The 15,913-nt window shown below is 36.1% G+C and overlaps 2 protein-coding genes and 1 long non-coding RNA gene across 14 annotated transcripts; 2 read left to right on the forward strand and 1 right to left on the reverse strand.

The window, feature by feature from the left end:
• Positions 1 to 551: 551 nt before the first annotated feature.
• On the forward strand, positions 552 to 3,557 carry LOC9314933. 9 transcript variants are annotated; one of them, XM_021029236.1, is made up of 7 exons: positions 553 to 718; positions 1,065 to 1,489; positions 1,603 to 1,899; positions 2,039 to 2,140; positions 2,389 to 2,490; positions 2,736 to 2,816; positions 2,908 to 3,557. In XM_021029236.1, exons 2-5 carry the CDS (start codon positions 1,091 to 1,093, stop codon positions 2,458 to 2,460), a joined length of 870 nt encoding a protein of 289 aa, XP_020884895.1. In that variant the 5' UTR covers positions 553 to 718; positions 1,065 to 1,090; the 3' UTR covers positions 2,461 to 2,490; positions 2,736 to 2,816; positions 2,908 to 3,557. The 9 variants fall into 9 exon arrangements, with proteins under 9 accessions (XP_020884893.1, XP_020884895.1, XP_020884891.1 ...); XM_021029232.1 differs by having other exon boundaries at positions 1,603 to 2,323; XM_021029231.1 differs by having other exon boundaries at positions 1,603 to 2,323; positions 2,389 to 2,816; positions 2,908 to 3,001; positions 3,114 to 3,372.
• Positions 3,558 to 6,923: 3,366 nt separating this feature from the next.
• LOC9314934 lies at positions 6,924 to 9,489 on the reverse strand. 4 transcript variants are annotated; one of them, XR_002332457.1, is made up of 8 exons: positions 9,361 to 9,488; positions 9,124 to 9,267; positions 8,876 to 9,029; positions 8,583 to 8,767; positions 8,424 to 8,502; positions 7,943 to 7,999; positions 7,682 to 7,736; positions 6,924 to 7,060 (listed from the first exon to the last, which is right to left on the reverse strand). It is a non-coding gene; the product is annotated as an uncharacterized LOC9314934 (long non-coding RNA). The 4 variants fall into 4 exon arrangements; XR_002332456.1 differs by having other exon boundaries at positions 8,583 to 8,743; positions 9,361 to 9,487; XR_002332454.1 differs by having other exon boundaries at positions 8,583 to 9,029; positions 9,361 to 9,489.
• A 1,305-nt stretch (positions 9,490 to 10,794) lies between these two features.
• Positions 10,795 to 15,508, forward strand: LOC110228832 (potassium channel AKT6). Its single transcript, XM_021027005.1, has 12 exons — positions 10,795 to 11,263; positions 11,434 to 11,799; positions 11,891 to 11,948; positions 12,041 to 12,358; positions 12,487 to 12,732; positions 12,817 to 12,915; positions 12,993 to 13,025; positions 13,154 to 13,339; positions 13,482 to 13,676; positions 13,769 to 13,844; positions 13,952 to 14,524; positions 14,661 to 15,508. The coding sequence occupies exons 1-12, from the start codon at positions 11,031 to 11,033 to the stop codon at positions 14,933 to 14,935; spliced, it is 2,658 nt and encodes an 885-aa protein (XP_020882664.1). The 5' UTR covers positions 10,795 to 11,030; the 3' UTR covers positions 14,936 to 15,508.
• The last annotated feature ends 405 nt before the right edge of the window (positions 15,509 to 15,913 follow it).

A 15,913-nucleotide genomic window follows, 5' to 3' on the forward strand; every position in this document is an offset into this window, starting at 1 on the left:
GGGACGGTATACTATGGATGAAATCCTAGAATTAACAATCAAATACAATTATATAATCTTAAACACTAAATAAAACATACAATATTAACAAAACAAATACAACTTAAAATTAAAAAAAATTAGTTATAAAAAAATCGATCAGAGGTGTACCGCCGGATATAAATAGTATAGGATATACATATATAAATACATTTAGTCAAACAAAACTATAGATTATATCTATAGATAATCTTCAAAAAAAATAATTGTCAAACTTTTTTTTTAGTATTATAGCCCCGCGGTGTACCGCGGGTTAAAATCTAGTTATGATATAAAATAAAACAAAATCTCCAAGAAATTTACATAATCAAATAAGAAACAGAGAGAGTAATATATAGTAAAATTAGGAAATTAACAATTGAATCACACTATAATTTAAAAGAATATCTGAAATATATATTGTTGAAAAATAATAAAAATCAAAATTCTTTCAAATTCAGTTAAATTCTTTCAATATTTATTACTTCAGACTTTTTGATCACGCCCTCTTAAGCCTGGTGTCAAATATTTATTGAAATCCAAATAAATAAATTTGCTAGCCTCTTATTACGCCAAGTTTCATATTGCAGCAGCCCTAATTCCCAAATTCTCTTCCGATAATTTGTTCACAAATCCCTAGAAAATCAAGAGGGAATTTTCAAATCTTACGGTGACCAAACCTGCTTCAGGCCTGCACAAGGTAAATTCTTCTGCAATTCTTCTTCTTTTACACCCTTGATCGTCACGAAAGTAATCGATATTCTTAGTTGGTTTATTGATTTAACGCTTCTTTAATTTGTAATCGTTTGGAACTTTTTTTCTGCTATTTAAGGTTCCTTAGAACCAATTTTGGACTAATCTTGCTCAAGTTCTCTTTCGTGTGTTGTTCTGGAATATGTTTACTTGTGCTTCTGACTACAGTTTTGTTTTGCTGATGTTACTGTAATATTTGTTTTTTTCTTTTCGATTTGTATATTTTTATGAAATCCGTGTTAGTTTGTGTTTCTTATATATATTGAAATTGTTTCTTCCTGATCTCTTTGCAGGATTAAAGTTAATTGAGTAAATTATCATGAGATTCAGAAAAGGAAGTAGAGTTGAGGTGTTTAGCATCAAAGAGGCGCCTTATGGTGTGTGGCGATCAGCGGAGATTATATCGGGCAATGGTCACACTTACGGTGTTAGATATTACTCTTTCGAACTTGCTAACAATGAGGTAGTTGAGGAAAGAGTTCCAAGGAAGATAATTAGGCCGTGTCCTCCGCAAGTAGATGTAGATAGATGGGAAGCTGGTGAATTGGTGGACGTTCTTGATAATAATTCTTGGAAAACTGCTACGGTCTTGGAGGAGTTATCTGGAAGATATTATGTCGTTCGGTTACTTGGTGCCAAAGCAGAACTTACGGTTCACAAAGTTATTCTCAGGGCTCGACAATCTTGGCAAGATGAAAGATGGGTTATGATTGGAAAGGTAAGTTTTTCTTCTATTATTTACTGGTACTGTGTTTTAAAGTGATGTTTAAACAATGATATGATGCTAATGGAGTTACACGGTTGTCTAACTGTCTTATAACCATCTTTCAGGTATCTTGTTCTGTGAAGTCCTCGACGCTGACTGGATCAGATGAACAGCAGAATCTGAAGCCCCTTCTGAACAGTGTGGTGCCCCAGGAGACTAGTGTTGCTTCTTTAAGAGTGTTGAAGAGACCTTCACCCTGTGATTGGGCAGAGTCTGCTGAATCATGCACGAGAAGTCCTAAGAAGATACGATCATTGGAGGAAGAAGGACACCAGCACCGGTTTGCTTCGTCTGAACTTAGGGGTGTTAAAATGCACGTGCAAGCTTCCTTTAACAAGAGTGGTTTCCGTCAACTGGTCAGGGTAAGATCAAAAAGGTTTAGTGAATGTGTTGGTACAGGAAGCTCAGTCTCTAATGGTTGTTATGATACTGATGCATGCTCGGTTGGTAGTTGTAGCCCTATTAGTTATGATGAGAGTGACATACCAACTTCTTTTCTAGATGGTGCTAGTCAAGGTGCCGACTCTTGTAGTAGTGATGCTGAATCTTCAAAAGAAGCATTTGGATGCAGAGAGGAAGCTAGGCGAAAACATTCATTATCAGGTAATGGAGCGGTGGTGAGATCATGTAGGCCTGAACTATACACTTACCGAAGTACACTGAGGAAGCTATTTGCTTCCGGCCCCCTAAGTTGGGATCAGGAAGCATCACTAACCGATCTTCGACTTTCTCTTAATATATCAAATGATGAACATTTGATGGAGCTAAGAAATCTCAAGTCTGCCGGTACCCACAATTAATTTTGTTAGTATCTATCTTATCTTTTTGATCCTTGACAGTCTTATCTTCAGGTGTCGGCCATACTTCCCTGCAATGTGGAATCAACTGTTGTATATTGTTCTTTTTCTGGAGGATTCTTATAGTGATTGTATAGACAGCAGAAAGGAAATTATGTATGGAAACTCTGACTGAAAATTTACAATCCTCATTGTGATGTTTTCGTCTTATTGTCAGCCTAATTTTCTTTGTTGTACTTTCTGGATAATTAAATTGAAGTTACAGAATCTCTGTTCTAAAATGAGTCATGTCTTTTCTTCATATATACTTTAGTTTCTTGTGTTTAAGCTTCTGGATAAGTTGAGTCATTTGTATTTTCCTCATCAGTGATGGATTAGTTAACTTACCCTACATTTTTCAGGAACAGTGTAGCCATGTCGGATGACTGCAGATCTTTCTTGCTTCTAGAGATCTTACTCTGATGCATGAGGTCAACTGAATGGTGCAAAACACAATGCCCCTTCTTCCTTAAATTCATAAGTGAAACTTTGCTGTTTTTTTCTTTTTGGCTATGAATAACTGATCTGTTTCAGGTGTTCTTGGATAAACTCCGTGGACAGGCTTGGAACTGTTCCTAGCCGAAAGAGAAATATTTACAGTCTGGTTGTTTATGTTTGCCGACGATTGGTAAGTATTAATGCACTAGGTTGAAAGTTCTTCAATCGTAACATGTGTCTTATAACTGAGAGCGTAATATCGAGGTTGTGGAAAATACTGACAGTAGTCTTTGCTCTTCCAGCAAATGTGTTACCAGTAGATTGGGAGGTCAGATTCTCATGATTTCTCTTCTAACCACTTTGATTGTGAAACTGTCCATGCGTTTATTTTAGTATATAAGAAAATACCCGATTTCCTACGGCCAATATTGTATGTATAGTTGGCCTGGTCATCAAAATCTACAGAAAAACACGCAACTCATTGTTATGAACTCAGGATTACGACTTACGACATTTCAAGCTGATTTACTAGAGGTGCGGATATTCATATGTTAGCATAAATATTATGCTCGGTGTGTATAGATCTCTAAATAAATCAAACTTATTTAGCTGCTTGCTTGTCAAATCCAACTTTTTCGCTATGTCTTAAGCTTAAAGAAATTGAAAAGACTGTAGAGGAAGAAGAAACCTTGTGTGTAATTTATATCATTATTATCTGTTATGTATGTTCCGATGTTCTTATGCCATCACTATGGGCTATGGGTTTTATATTTGGATACAAAATTTGCATTAACAATGTTGTTTTTTTAAATGTTTTATGTAAGATTGACACAATTTGGAAACACCGTTTCTTGTATTTTATTTATCCTTGACTTGAAGTTGATTGGCTTCTTCTACATGTCACTGGCAGAAAAAAGTTTCCAAGTACCAGAGTAGATTCATTTCAGGTCTGTTCAGGAAATGATTATCTAAATACCAATTTGGAGATTTGCGCCTAAAGCAACCCCATTCGCAAGAGAAAGAAAACATAGCTTAAGGGAACGTACGCTGGTAGAGAGGCAGAGCTCCCATGGCCTCTCGTTCCAATCTTTCCCTCTCAACCTGCAATATAGAACGATGTTGAATTGTTGATATATCATTTCTGTTAAACTCCAAAAAGTCCAAGCATTGTTAGATTTAACATATATATATATTCAAAAGGTACTTACTAGAGAAAGCATCTCCTGAAGATAGCTCCGTAATGGTGTCTGCATGGCCTGCATACGAGATCGAGATCTCAGATAAATCCAATAGAATAACAATTGAACTTAATAGAATTAAGAATTCAACAAATTGAATAACACTAGAATTAAAAGTATTTTAAAAGCATTTGATAAGGTGGAATGGAATTATTTGCTATCCATATTGAGACGATTTGGTTTTGCAGAGAAATGGTGCCAATGGATAATGAAATGTGTTACCACAGTCACCTATTCAGTGCTCATTAATGGATCTCCTTCTAAGAAGATTATCCCCAACAGAGGACTGCGTCAAGGTGATCCGCTTTCACAAGGCTTGTCTTCCTTATTAGCCAACGCAGTCCATGTAAAGTCTATTCATGGATTTAAAGCTAGTCCTAATGGACCTGCAGTCTCACACATGTTCTTTGCAGATGATTCTCTCCAATTTTGTCAAGCAAATGAACAAGAATGTCATCAAATCCTCCAGCTGCTTCAAGTTTATGCCACTGCTTCCGGCCAGCATGTTAATTTCCAAAAATCTGCTATCCTGTTTGGTAAGAATGTTCCTACAACCACTCAAGAAACTATTAAAAGTCTCACTGGTATTGCTAAAATTGGAGGCTTTGGTCGTTATTTGGACTTACCAGAAGTTGTAGGCAGAAATAAGTATGATGCCTTTGCTTATATCTCTCAAAGAGTTCAACATAAGCTAGATAATTGGTACACTCAGTTTCTCTCACAAGTTGGGAAGGAAGTTTTAATTAAGTCTGTGGCAACTGCTTTGCCCACTTATACGATGTCTTGTTTTCTTCTGCCTAAGCGACTTATTTCTCAAATTACAGCTCAAATACGACGTTTCTGGTGGTCCAGCACTAAAGATAAGCAAAAGATCCCATGGATTGCATGGAGCAAACTTACTATGATGAAATAGTACGGAGGCATGGGTTTTCGAGATCTTTCTCATTTCAATATTGCTCTATTGGCAAAGCAAAGCTGGCGACTGTTAAAGGAGCCTCATTCTTTACTCTCCTGAGTTCTTAAAGCAAAATATTTTTCCAAAGCCTCTCTGCTAGAAGCTACAGTTGGACACCGCCCAAGTCATGCTTAGCGAAGTATAGTGCAAGGTACATCTCTCTTAAAGCAGGGCTTAAAGTGGAGAATAGGTGATGGTCATACAATTCGGGTATGGCATGATTCATGGGTTGATAATCCTCCACGTCCACCAAAAAGCTTGGAAAATATTGCAAATGATAATTTGACAGTTTCAGGACTCATGAAGCCATACACAACATCTTGGGATGAGGAGAAGCTACAAGAGAAAATTTGTCCTGAAGATGCTCAGCTTATTAGGAGAATACGACTGCAGCTCCTTAAAGGCCCTGATGTTCCTACATGGATATTCACTAAGGATGGCCAGTATACTGTCAAGTCTGGCTATCATCAACTATCAAAACCACATCCAGACTGTTCCATAACTTCAGCTCAACTCCAAGGTCTGTGTAAAACACTTTGGGCTTTGCATATACCACCCAAACTGAAACATTTCTGGTGGAGAATTCTTCATAATGCTCTCCCTGTTGCAGCTAATATTGCTCATCGGCGCATCAAAATCTCCCAAGACTGCCTTTTTTGTGGTGATGCTGCTGAAACTATTCCCCACCTCTTCTTTCAATGTCGGCTAGCAAAAGAGATTTGGGAATTATCACCCTTACATATCCCATCAGGTCAGTATGAAGCAGCTACACTTTTGATATCATATCTGGTCAGTTACAATCCAGAAATGCTGCTGACTCAAAGGAACCTTTATTCTCGTACATTGGTTGGCGAATTTGGAAAGCCCGAAATGATCTTCTCTATAATCACAAGCGATGGGCTATTCCTGACATTATTCGTCAAGCTATTATGGATTTTGAATTATGGAAGGAAGCTCAAAATGCTTCTACTGCTCAAAACAATCATCACAATAAAGGCACCAAGTCTCAAAATCATCAGCGTCCCTATGATCAGCCACCTAATTCACTTTTCTCTTGTTACACAGATGGTTTTTGGCTAGATCCCCATAGCAGAGCAGGCATTGGTTGGGCTCTCCTTAATGCATAAGGACGTTGTATCCTTAAAGGATCCTCCTCCATTGATCCTACTAATTCAGCTTTGGAAACTGAAGCCATTGCGCTGAGAGAAGCCCTCTTCCAAATGAAGCGACTCAATTACCAGAATGTCACTTTCTATGGTGATTCTAGTACACTATATAATCATTTGGAGACATCAATCATGCAAAGCCAACAAAAGCCTGGACCATCGGAGATTCAAGGACATCTTGAAGATATATTGGCTATGGCGCGGGGTTTTTATGCTTTCAAATACGTTGGTAGACAAGTTAATACCATCACTGGCATGCTAGCTCGAAACGCTAGACAACAAAACTTACCATCTGTTATCTCTTGAATCCATTAAGTGTATGTCTTAACTTTGTAAACCAAACACTATTTTGTACTTTGGTTCCTTATCTAATGAAAAATTTGGCCGACAAAAAAAAAAAAAAAAAAAAAAAAAAAAAGTATTTTAAAAGAATGGTTACAAATACTTATTTCAATAACACAAGAATTTATTAGAATCTACGTAAAAGTCAAAATGAATAACACTAGAATTCAAATTCTGTTTAATTCTATTAAAGTTTAATTATAATGTTAAACAAAAATGTTTTGCTCATCTAGACATCTTAGATGGAGAGAAAACTCTCTAATTATATATATAGATAAATTAAACTTTGGTAATTTATTAGTGCTTTTTTTATTTCGATTTATAAATTTTAATCGAGAATTTGATACGGCTAGATTGGTTTTCTTTGTTAATTTTGAAACTTTCTATCTACTATACATTTTTGCAGCAGTTTTTGGGATCTCCAATCGGGTCAAAATTTTGACCCGGAAATCATTTATTTCGACCCGGAAATAAGTCTCTCGGATCCTTCCAATTTTGATATTTTACCCGACTTTGTTTCAATAGCAGATTTCCTTAATTGATATTCCCTACATTCAAGGCAAACAACATTTACTCTTTGATTATTGAAAGATATGGAAAATATAATTAAATAATCTTAAATATTCCTATAAAATCTAAACTTAAACCAACGAAATATTTAACTACAGAATTAGTTACTAAACTTAAACGACATATTGGATTCAATCTTCCTAAAATATCTCAAACTTAACTACCAAAATATTACTAGCTCTTAATTCTATCATCAATTTAGATATTATTGTGCTTCGAGAATTAATGCCGAGATTGCCGAGATTTACTTCTCCAATTATATCAATCCCGAGATTGAATATAGATATGTGCCGAGATATCTCTTTCTATTTAAACACTCCACCTTGAACTTCAAGTAATTTTTTCCTAAAATATCTATCAAAATAACAAAATATATAAAGAATATTAATTACCAAATAAAAGATTGATCCTAGCATATTCCATAAATACAATAATATCAAAGATTGTATCCCACAAATCTTGCGTCGTTTTTAATTTTAGAGAGCAGCCTATCAATAAACGAACCCTAATTTACTTCCCTATAAATACTTTACACCTAAACCATGGAGTTCCATCACCAAACACAAGAGCGTACAATCATTTAACAATATTTAGCATACCTTTCTTCTCTTCCAATGGCTACGTTAGCTTGGGAATTCAATCAGAAGAAAGAGACTGACAGAGCAATTTCAGAGAAAGGACAATCAGAATCATAATAAGTTTCTATCTTACTCAAACTGTCATCTATACTTACAAAATTATCCTTCTGAATCAGGTTTCAATATTTATCTACAACATTCTATTACAGTTTATTGCCTATGTTACTTCAATATGCACGACGTCTATCAAAAAAACGTTTTACTGGTAGAGTAAATACGCACCTGGAACTTCTAATCCTTGCTAATTGCGTTCCATTTGTTGCTTCCATGACTTTTGGTCTGCATAAAAATATTGGCAATTAGCTACATATAACATTACTTACTACCGTTCATGTATACCAATAAGCTATATGGCAATGACAACCAATTCTTATTGTAAACAACATCTGCACAAATTGATACAATATGGTAAAATTGAGGAGTACTTAACTTTATATTTTGTGATAGAATCGTTTCTAGAACTTAGCAATATCTCTCTGTGATACACATTTTTGATCCAAGAAATATTATACTGCTTTCAGATCTTGATTTGTTACTATCTCTATCTTCTAAACTTCCAATGCATCATCCATGCTAAAGATCATCGATTATGCCTACTAAGTAAATATGATCTTCTTAGCTAAAGATTGGAACTTCAGTGACGTGGAGAGTGTATTTGAAAGCTTAGGAATCCATTTGATCTACCAAAAATATATTCACTTACTTTCAATTGGATAACAAGGATATTAGGCATTTGGAGTATAGACGACATCTGCTTCCTCGCCGTCACCAGTTTATCACAGCTAAATCAAAGTAAAAATTTCAGTACAAAAAAAAACAGAAGCACAAACTGAAAGAGTCAGAAAGAAGAGAAATCACTTACGTCTCGCATTTATACTTATTGTTGCCATCTAAAATCTCTGATTGAAATTTTTTTTGCATAGACTCCTTGATAGAGATACTATGCAAAATTTCAAGACTGATATCCATAATCTCATCGGCTGTATTTGACTCGGCACCACATGACAAACACTTGACCTGGCTCTGCAAAGCACCACCAAAAATCTCCTTGACGACAAAACCAATCTTCCCAATTATAATCGTCTCAATCAATGATTCAGATCATAACCCATCACTTGATAGGTAAAAGAAAGAGTTAATATCATAAAGAAGTACCTCACAAACTACTCAGGAAATAGATCAACCCAAAGTCGCTCAAAGAAGAAACCAATTCCTTAAATTTACTCCAAAATTGTCCACCCCAAAGCGATAATGCTGTTAATTTCTACAAATCCAACTCTCTGGAACTTGCACAAACCATTGCCATGACCTAAAGTATATTCAAGTATCGTCATTTGGTATTTGGAAACATCCAAAACAAATCATCAAAGAAAAACTAAGCTTCAAACTAGAAAAGGCTTTACCTTTCTTGAAGTCTGATGCTTGAGAGAATGCAAAGAATAAACAAGGGATTATGGTGGCCATCGAAGACTTTACCTCATATACATAAGAAGAATCGTTTGGATTTGAGGTTATAGACGATTGGTGATGAAATCTTCTATTCACAGCTATGGATCGAGCATAAAATTACAAGAATCAGGAATAAAACGAGATATATTCGAAGAGTAAAAGAGAAAAGGAAACGAATTTTAACGATTTACTTCTCATGTGAGAGATGTTGAAACGGTGGAATTCGTAGCAAACGGTGTAACGTTTGATCTTTCCGAGTAGCAGATGAAGAAATCAATTGGAATATCAGCTCCTAGTGACAACGATTTTGTATCAAGATTAAGAAGAGTGAAATCCTCTACTGCTTAAATTAAGAAGAGTGAAATTTGTTCTGAACAAAGAAGATGAAGACTGGTGCCGACAACAATGTAGAATTAATTATCTGATTTTTTTAATTTGTGCAAAATACTTAATTATCTATTCACTTCATTTTTTATACAAAAATCCAATTACCAACTCTGTCTATATGATAGTTATTATATTTAAAGACCAACATACAGTTTTGTTTCAATTCAGAAAATTATATTAGAATTGGTTCAGTTTAATAATCAAAGTTTATAAAACAATTGACTTAAAACTATATTTGATATGAAATTCATAATTGATATCACTCATATTTTCATTGCACAACAACACTATATATTCTAAATTGATCTATTATTTATTTTGCGAACAAACAAAATGATAAAACATAAAAATATTTAACTTATATTACCAAATTTTATAATATAGATTAGAAACTATAATTTCTAAAAAAAAATATTATTCTTTTTTTTTTTTTTTGATAACTCGGGTGTCCAGCCCCACCGAAGTGGAACCGACTAGCATGGGACCCACATGCGTCATCTGCCCTAGGGTACCCCACATCCCGGGGAGCTGGCGATTCCCTCATATGATTCCCTCATATAATTTCTAAAAAAAAATATTATTCTCTCACAACTAATCGTTACTTACGGAATTATATGTTACCGTTCCTATATTTATTAACCGTAAACCTAAAACAAAATATAGATATATATATATGGATGATACATTTAAAATATACAAATAAATAAATTTTTTATCTATTAACAAACAAACAACTTACATTTAAATTTTTTTAAAAAAAAATAGTCCCGCGGTGTACCAAATGAACCAATTGTACCGCGGTGTAAATTGACTCGAATTATATGTTTTTAAAACAAAATATTTTTAAAAAGAAAAATAACAAAATAATGTTTAATTTCACGGGACGGGGTTATATGGTGGGACGAGTTTGGGTTGATATTAATATGGGATGATGTTCCACGGGTGAAATCCTAGAATTAACAAATAAAATAAAAGTATACAATCATAAACACTAAACAAAACAAACAATATTAACAAAACAACTACAACTTAAAATTTAAAATTTTTAGTTACAAAAGTATCAATCCGCAGTACACCGCGGAGTAAAATCTAGCTTTTATTAGAAACCAAATACAACCAATCATAAGACTATAAACAAAAAATTTATTAATCAAATATATATAACACAAATAATTAAGTTATAAAAAACACAAAAAAAAATTTATTTAACCCGCGGTGTACCGCGGGTCATATCCTAGTGATCAGTAAAAGACCAATGAACCGAAATTTACTTGCTATTTTTTGTGGCTACAAAAGAAAACAAAAAGGAGGGAAAATTAGTTCCGTGTTGGGGCCCACAAGAAAAGAGAAACAAACAAACGTAACAGAAAAAGGATATAAAAGGAAATCAGAAACCGGCGAATTCGGAGGAGAAACCAAACCTTGCGTGTGTATCCGCAAGGGATTTTGGAAGAAGAAAGAAAAAGAGATCTGAATGGAGAAGAAGAAGGTATGGTTTTGGGGTGTGAAAGACGACAGCGAAAGAGGCGGAGGCGGACGAGCCAAAGATGCGGAGGATGATGTTGCTGATCATTTGTCTCGCGACGGGACGATGAGTCAGTATAGCCTTAGCAAAGGCCTTCTTCCTTCTCTTGGAGCCAACAATCGTTCCTCTCATTACGTCATTCTCCGTCGCTTCATTATCTCTCCTTTCGATCCTCGTTACAGGTCCGCTTTTCCAATTTCGACTCTGTTTTTGCATTTAATCACGAAAATTAGGGTTTACCTTGATTTGTGTATATGATGTTGAAAATTTGTGAATATGAATATTGCTAATTTTGCAAAATATGCTTACTATATATATATATATATTGGTTACATGATTATGTTATTTTCAGAGTGTGGGAGACGTTTTTGGTGTTTTTGGTGCTCTATACAGCTTGGGCATCGCCTTTTGAATTCGGGTTTCTGCAAAAGCCAAGACCACCTCTCAGTATTCTAGATAACATCGTCAACGGGTTTTTCGCTGTTGATATAATCTTGACATTCTTTGTTGCCTTTCTGGACAAGGTAACTTATCTCCTTATCGATGATCCAAAGAGAATAGCTTGGAGATATGCGTCGACTTGGCTGATTTTCGATGTGGTTTCCACATTTCCTTACGAAATTTTTGGGAGTTTGCTTCATGAGAGTATTCAGGGATATGGAATTTTCAGTATGCTACGTCTATGGCGTCTTCGGAGGGTCAGTAATTGTTTTGCCAGGTGAGTTCTTTGTCCGGTTTTAAGCTTGGCTATCGTTCCAGCCAAAACGTTTTAATTCCAGCTGAGTATGACATTGAGGTCTTCTTTTCAGGTTAGAGAAAGACAGGAAATACAGTTACTTTTGGGTTCGCTGCACGAAGCTTCTCCTTGTAAGTAGCTATGTCTACTTGTTTTACACTCTTTTTGTTTCAAATGAACATTTTGTTAGCTGTGAATTTACAGTATTGATTTGGAAATGCAGGTTACTCTTTTTGTGATTCATTGTGGTGCTTGTTTCCTCTATTCCATTGCTGCACATTATCCAGATCCTTCCAAGACATTTATGGCATTAACCGATGAAAATTGGAAAGAGTCTCCTATTGCAGTGCGGTATAACACGGCAATGTATTGGTCCATAACTACTTTCTCCACAACTGGTTATGGTGATATACATGGTGTTAACTCAAGAGAGATGACTTTCATTCTTTTCTACATGGTTTTTAATCTTGGATTATCAGCATATATTATTGGTAATATGACCAACTTGGTGGTTCACGTGACCGGCCGCACCAGAAAATTTGTAAGTTCTATTTACCGGTTCTTTTATTGCTTTTTGTCATATCGAAAGGACGAATCAGATACATTCTCAAGAGAATAAAAGATGATTACTGCAGTTTTCATGAGTCTTATGCATTTGCATTATTTCAGAGAGATACCATCCAAGCCGCCTCGGGGTTTGGCCAGAGGAACAATCTGCCAGTGCGCTTGCAAGATCAGATGGTTGCTCATTTGTGTTTGAGGTACAGAACTGATTCAGAAGGCTTACAGCAGCAAGAAATCATCGATTCCCTTCCCAAAGCTATTCGGTCCAGCATATCGCATTACCTGTTCTATGAAGTTGTTGACAAAATCTACTTGTTCCATGGAATATCCAATGATCTTCTTTTCCAGTTGGTATGCTTTCCATAACGCAAGAAGCCCCGCACACTAAAATGGTCACTTTATTCACATTAAGTTTTAACTTACGGTATCTTGTAGGTCACTGAAATGAAAGCAGAGTATTTTCCTCCCAAAGAAGATGTGATTTTGCAGAATGAAGCACCAACAGACTTCTACATATTGGTGACCGGAGCTGTTGTAAGTGTTTTGCGTACATTCCTTACACATTCCTTTGTCATCATGTATTATTCCTGACACATTCCTTTATCATTCAGGACATAATTGCACGAGTAAATGGAGTGGAGCAGGCAAGTCTATTTTTTATTATACCGTTTCTAGTATTTTAAAGATATGATTTGCGGTTCTTCTTTAACATCGTTGTGATTGGAAAACCAAAACAAATTTGGTAATGTTTGTGTGTATGTGTTCTTTACAGGTAGTTAGTGAAGCACAGAGAGGAAATGTTTTTGGTGAAGTTGGGGTACTATGTTACAGACCGCAGCTGTTTACTGTTCGTACCAAGCGATTGAGTCAGTTGCTTCGTCTGAACCGGACAGTACTCTTAAATCTTGTACAGGCAAATGTAGGTGATGGAGCAATAATCATGAATAATCTTCTTCAGGTATGTATAAATCTTCTCTTCATTTCTATTTGTTAAACAGTTTGTTTCAACATGTTGACACTCAAGATTAGTTTGATTAAATTATTAAGTACAAAATGTGAAAAAGACCAGTTCCATAACAGATATGTTCTGGTTGATACAGCATTTAAAAGATTCAGAAGATCCAGTGATGAAAGGCGTTTTGGCTGATACAGAACACATGTTGGCTCAAGGGAAAATGGATTTACCTCTCAGCTTGTGCTTTGCTGCAGCCAGAGGAGACGACTTATTGCTGCATCAGTTACTAAGACGCGGCTCAAGCCCTAATGAAATGGATAAGGACGGGCGAACTGCGCTGGTAAGCCCCTACCAATATTTACCATAATCCTCTTTTTAATGCCGAAACAGAAATTGCTTACTCTGTATATGTTTCTTATCTGTATATCTCAGCATATAGCAGCATCAAAAGGAAGCCATTATTGCGTCGTTTTACTTCTCGAACATGGAGCAGATCCTAACATTAGAGGTAAGTAGTAAAAGATGCTCACTAGGTAAATTAGCTTAAGATGATAGGTTCATGTAATTGGATTGAAAGGAAAACTAATTTATCGGTGGCTCGTACATTTTCTACAGATTCAGAAGGCAATGTACCCTTGTGGGAAGCAATCATAGGAAGACATAGGGAAATTGCTAAACTCCTTGCGGAGAACGGAGCAAAGCTAAGCTTAGACTCAGTGAGCTATTTCTCGGGCTTAGCCGTGGAAAAAAACAGCTTAGACGCACTCAAAGACATCATCAAATATGGCGGCGACGTCACACTCCCTGATGGAAATGGAACCACAGCCTTACACAGAGCAGTCTCAGAAGGACACTTGGAGATTGTGAAATTCTTACTAGACCGAGGTGCTGATTTGGACAGGCCGGATTCTTACGGATGGACTCCTCGTGGTCTTGCCGACCATCAAGGGAATGAAGATATCAAAACCTTGTTTCATAATCACAGGCCCGTGGAGAAGAGACCAAAACCTGTCCCTGGAATACCTCAGAGTCCTGTGACAGGGAAGCCATTGATGAAGTATAGCAGTGAACCTACAATGCATTCAGGAGAACTCGTCTTAGACGGAGGACAGGTTGTGGTTTCTCAGAGAAAGAAACTCAATAACTTCAGAAACTCGCTCTTCGGATTCATTTCAGCTGCAAATACCAGTAAGACCGCCTCACCTCTCCATTTGTTCTTGAGTACTCGTTTCTTTCTCGTCAAGTAACCATAATTTTCAGAACTTTTCACATCACAAGAGCCATCCTGGTAATAATTTGGTTTTGATTTCCGGTTTTATTCCAGCTGACGATGGAGGAGAAGCTCCAAGAAGCCCAGCATTGCCAGGAGGAGGAGGCAGTATGTTTTATCCGGCTAGAGTGACGATTAGTTCGCTGGAAAACAGTGAAACTGGTGGAAAAGTGGTATTGTTACCAACATCTATGGAAGAACTATTGAAAATTGGTGAAGCTAAGATGGGTTTCGTCCCAACTAAAGTACTTACGAGAGAAGGAGCCGAGATTGACGACATTACTCTTATCAGAGATGGCGATTTTCTCCTTCTTTCAAGGGATCCTTGATTCACACGCAACTTTCTTTCGTTTTTGAGAAAAAAAATATATTTGTCTTAACGCAAACTCGCAATTACCACAGTCAAGCTGGTTTTTTTTTTTTTTTTTTTCCCTCATAAATCTTATCAGCTGATCCGGTCAGCTCCGGTAGAAATGCATCGAAGTGTTTCATAGTGGACTTCTTCCCGAAGGGCCACCACTGTCTGTCCTGAGTTTGGAATGCTTTCCGACTAATGCCAGAGATAGCCAGATCGCCTGTTAGTGGACTACCAGGTAAACTGCTTGGGTCTTTGACTTCCCACACAGATGTGCTTTTTGTTTTCAGCGTTGATCAAACCTAGGTTAGTTCCTTCAAATATTTCCCCAGTTTTCAACTACCACCGGACCACAGCTTTGGCAAGCTGGATTTATAGTGGTGATGTGATGCCAATATTAGGGGAAACCGTAAGCCCCAATCAACTCCGGAATTGAAACATCTTTTCGATTTTTTTCCTTTTGTATATATGCTTTTTTTGTTTTTCTTTCTCTTTTGTATATACTCACTGCTTACTATCTTTTACTGTTAGAATATTTTTGTTAAAAGAAGTCTCTAACAACCTCACAGTATTAACATCGAAATCTAAAAGAAGTTACTATTGCACTATTGCATTCATTAGAACGTATGGAAACAAAATTGGTTTTCAGAAAATAGACAAGGATAAAGGTCTCTCTAGTAAATTTTCTTACTTAAACTTTTAGAAAATCTTCTTCTTTAAAGATCTTGAAGAAGAAGCAAGTGTTAAATTTTAACTTTTGTGCATGGTCGAGTCGTCGAGATGTGAGAGTGACTCTCAATCATTTGGAGCTCACTCATCTTTTCCAACCAAGCTTAAATCCTCTCTTGATTTTCATGCAAGTGAAGATATAGGTGAATTATCCTATATCTTATTCTTAAGATGAATATATTATATTCTCATCTTTCATTTTTGTTTAGATCCGTGAAGGTAA

This window comes from Arabidopsis lyrata (assembly GCF_000004255.2).
Source record: "Arabidopsis lyrata subsp. lyrata unplaced genomic scaffold ARALYscaffold_4, whole genome shotgun sequence".
NCBI classification, from domain to species: domain Eukaryota; kingdom Viridiplantae; phylum Streptophyta; class Magnoliopsida; order Brassicales; family Brassicaceae; genus Arabidopsis; species Arabidopsis lyrata.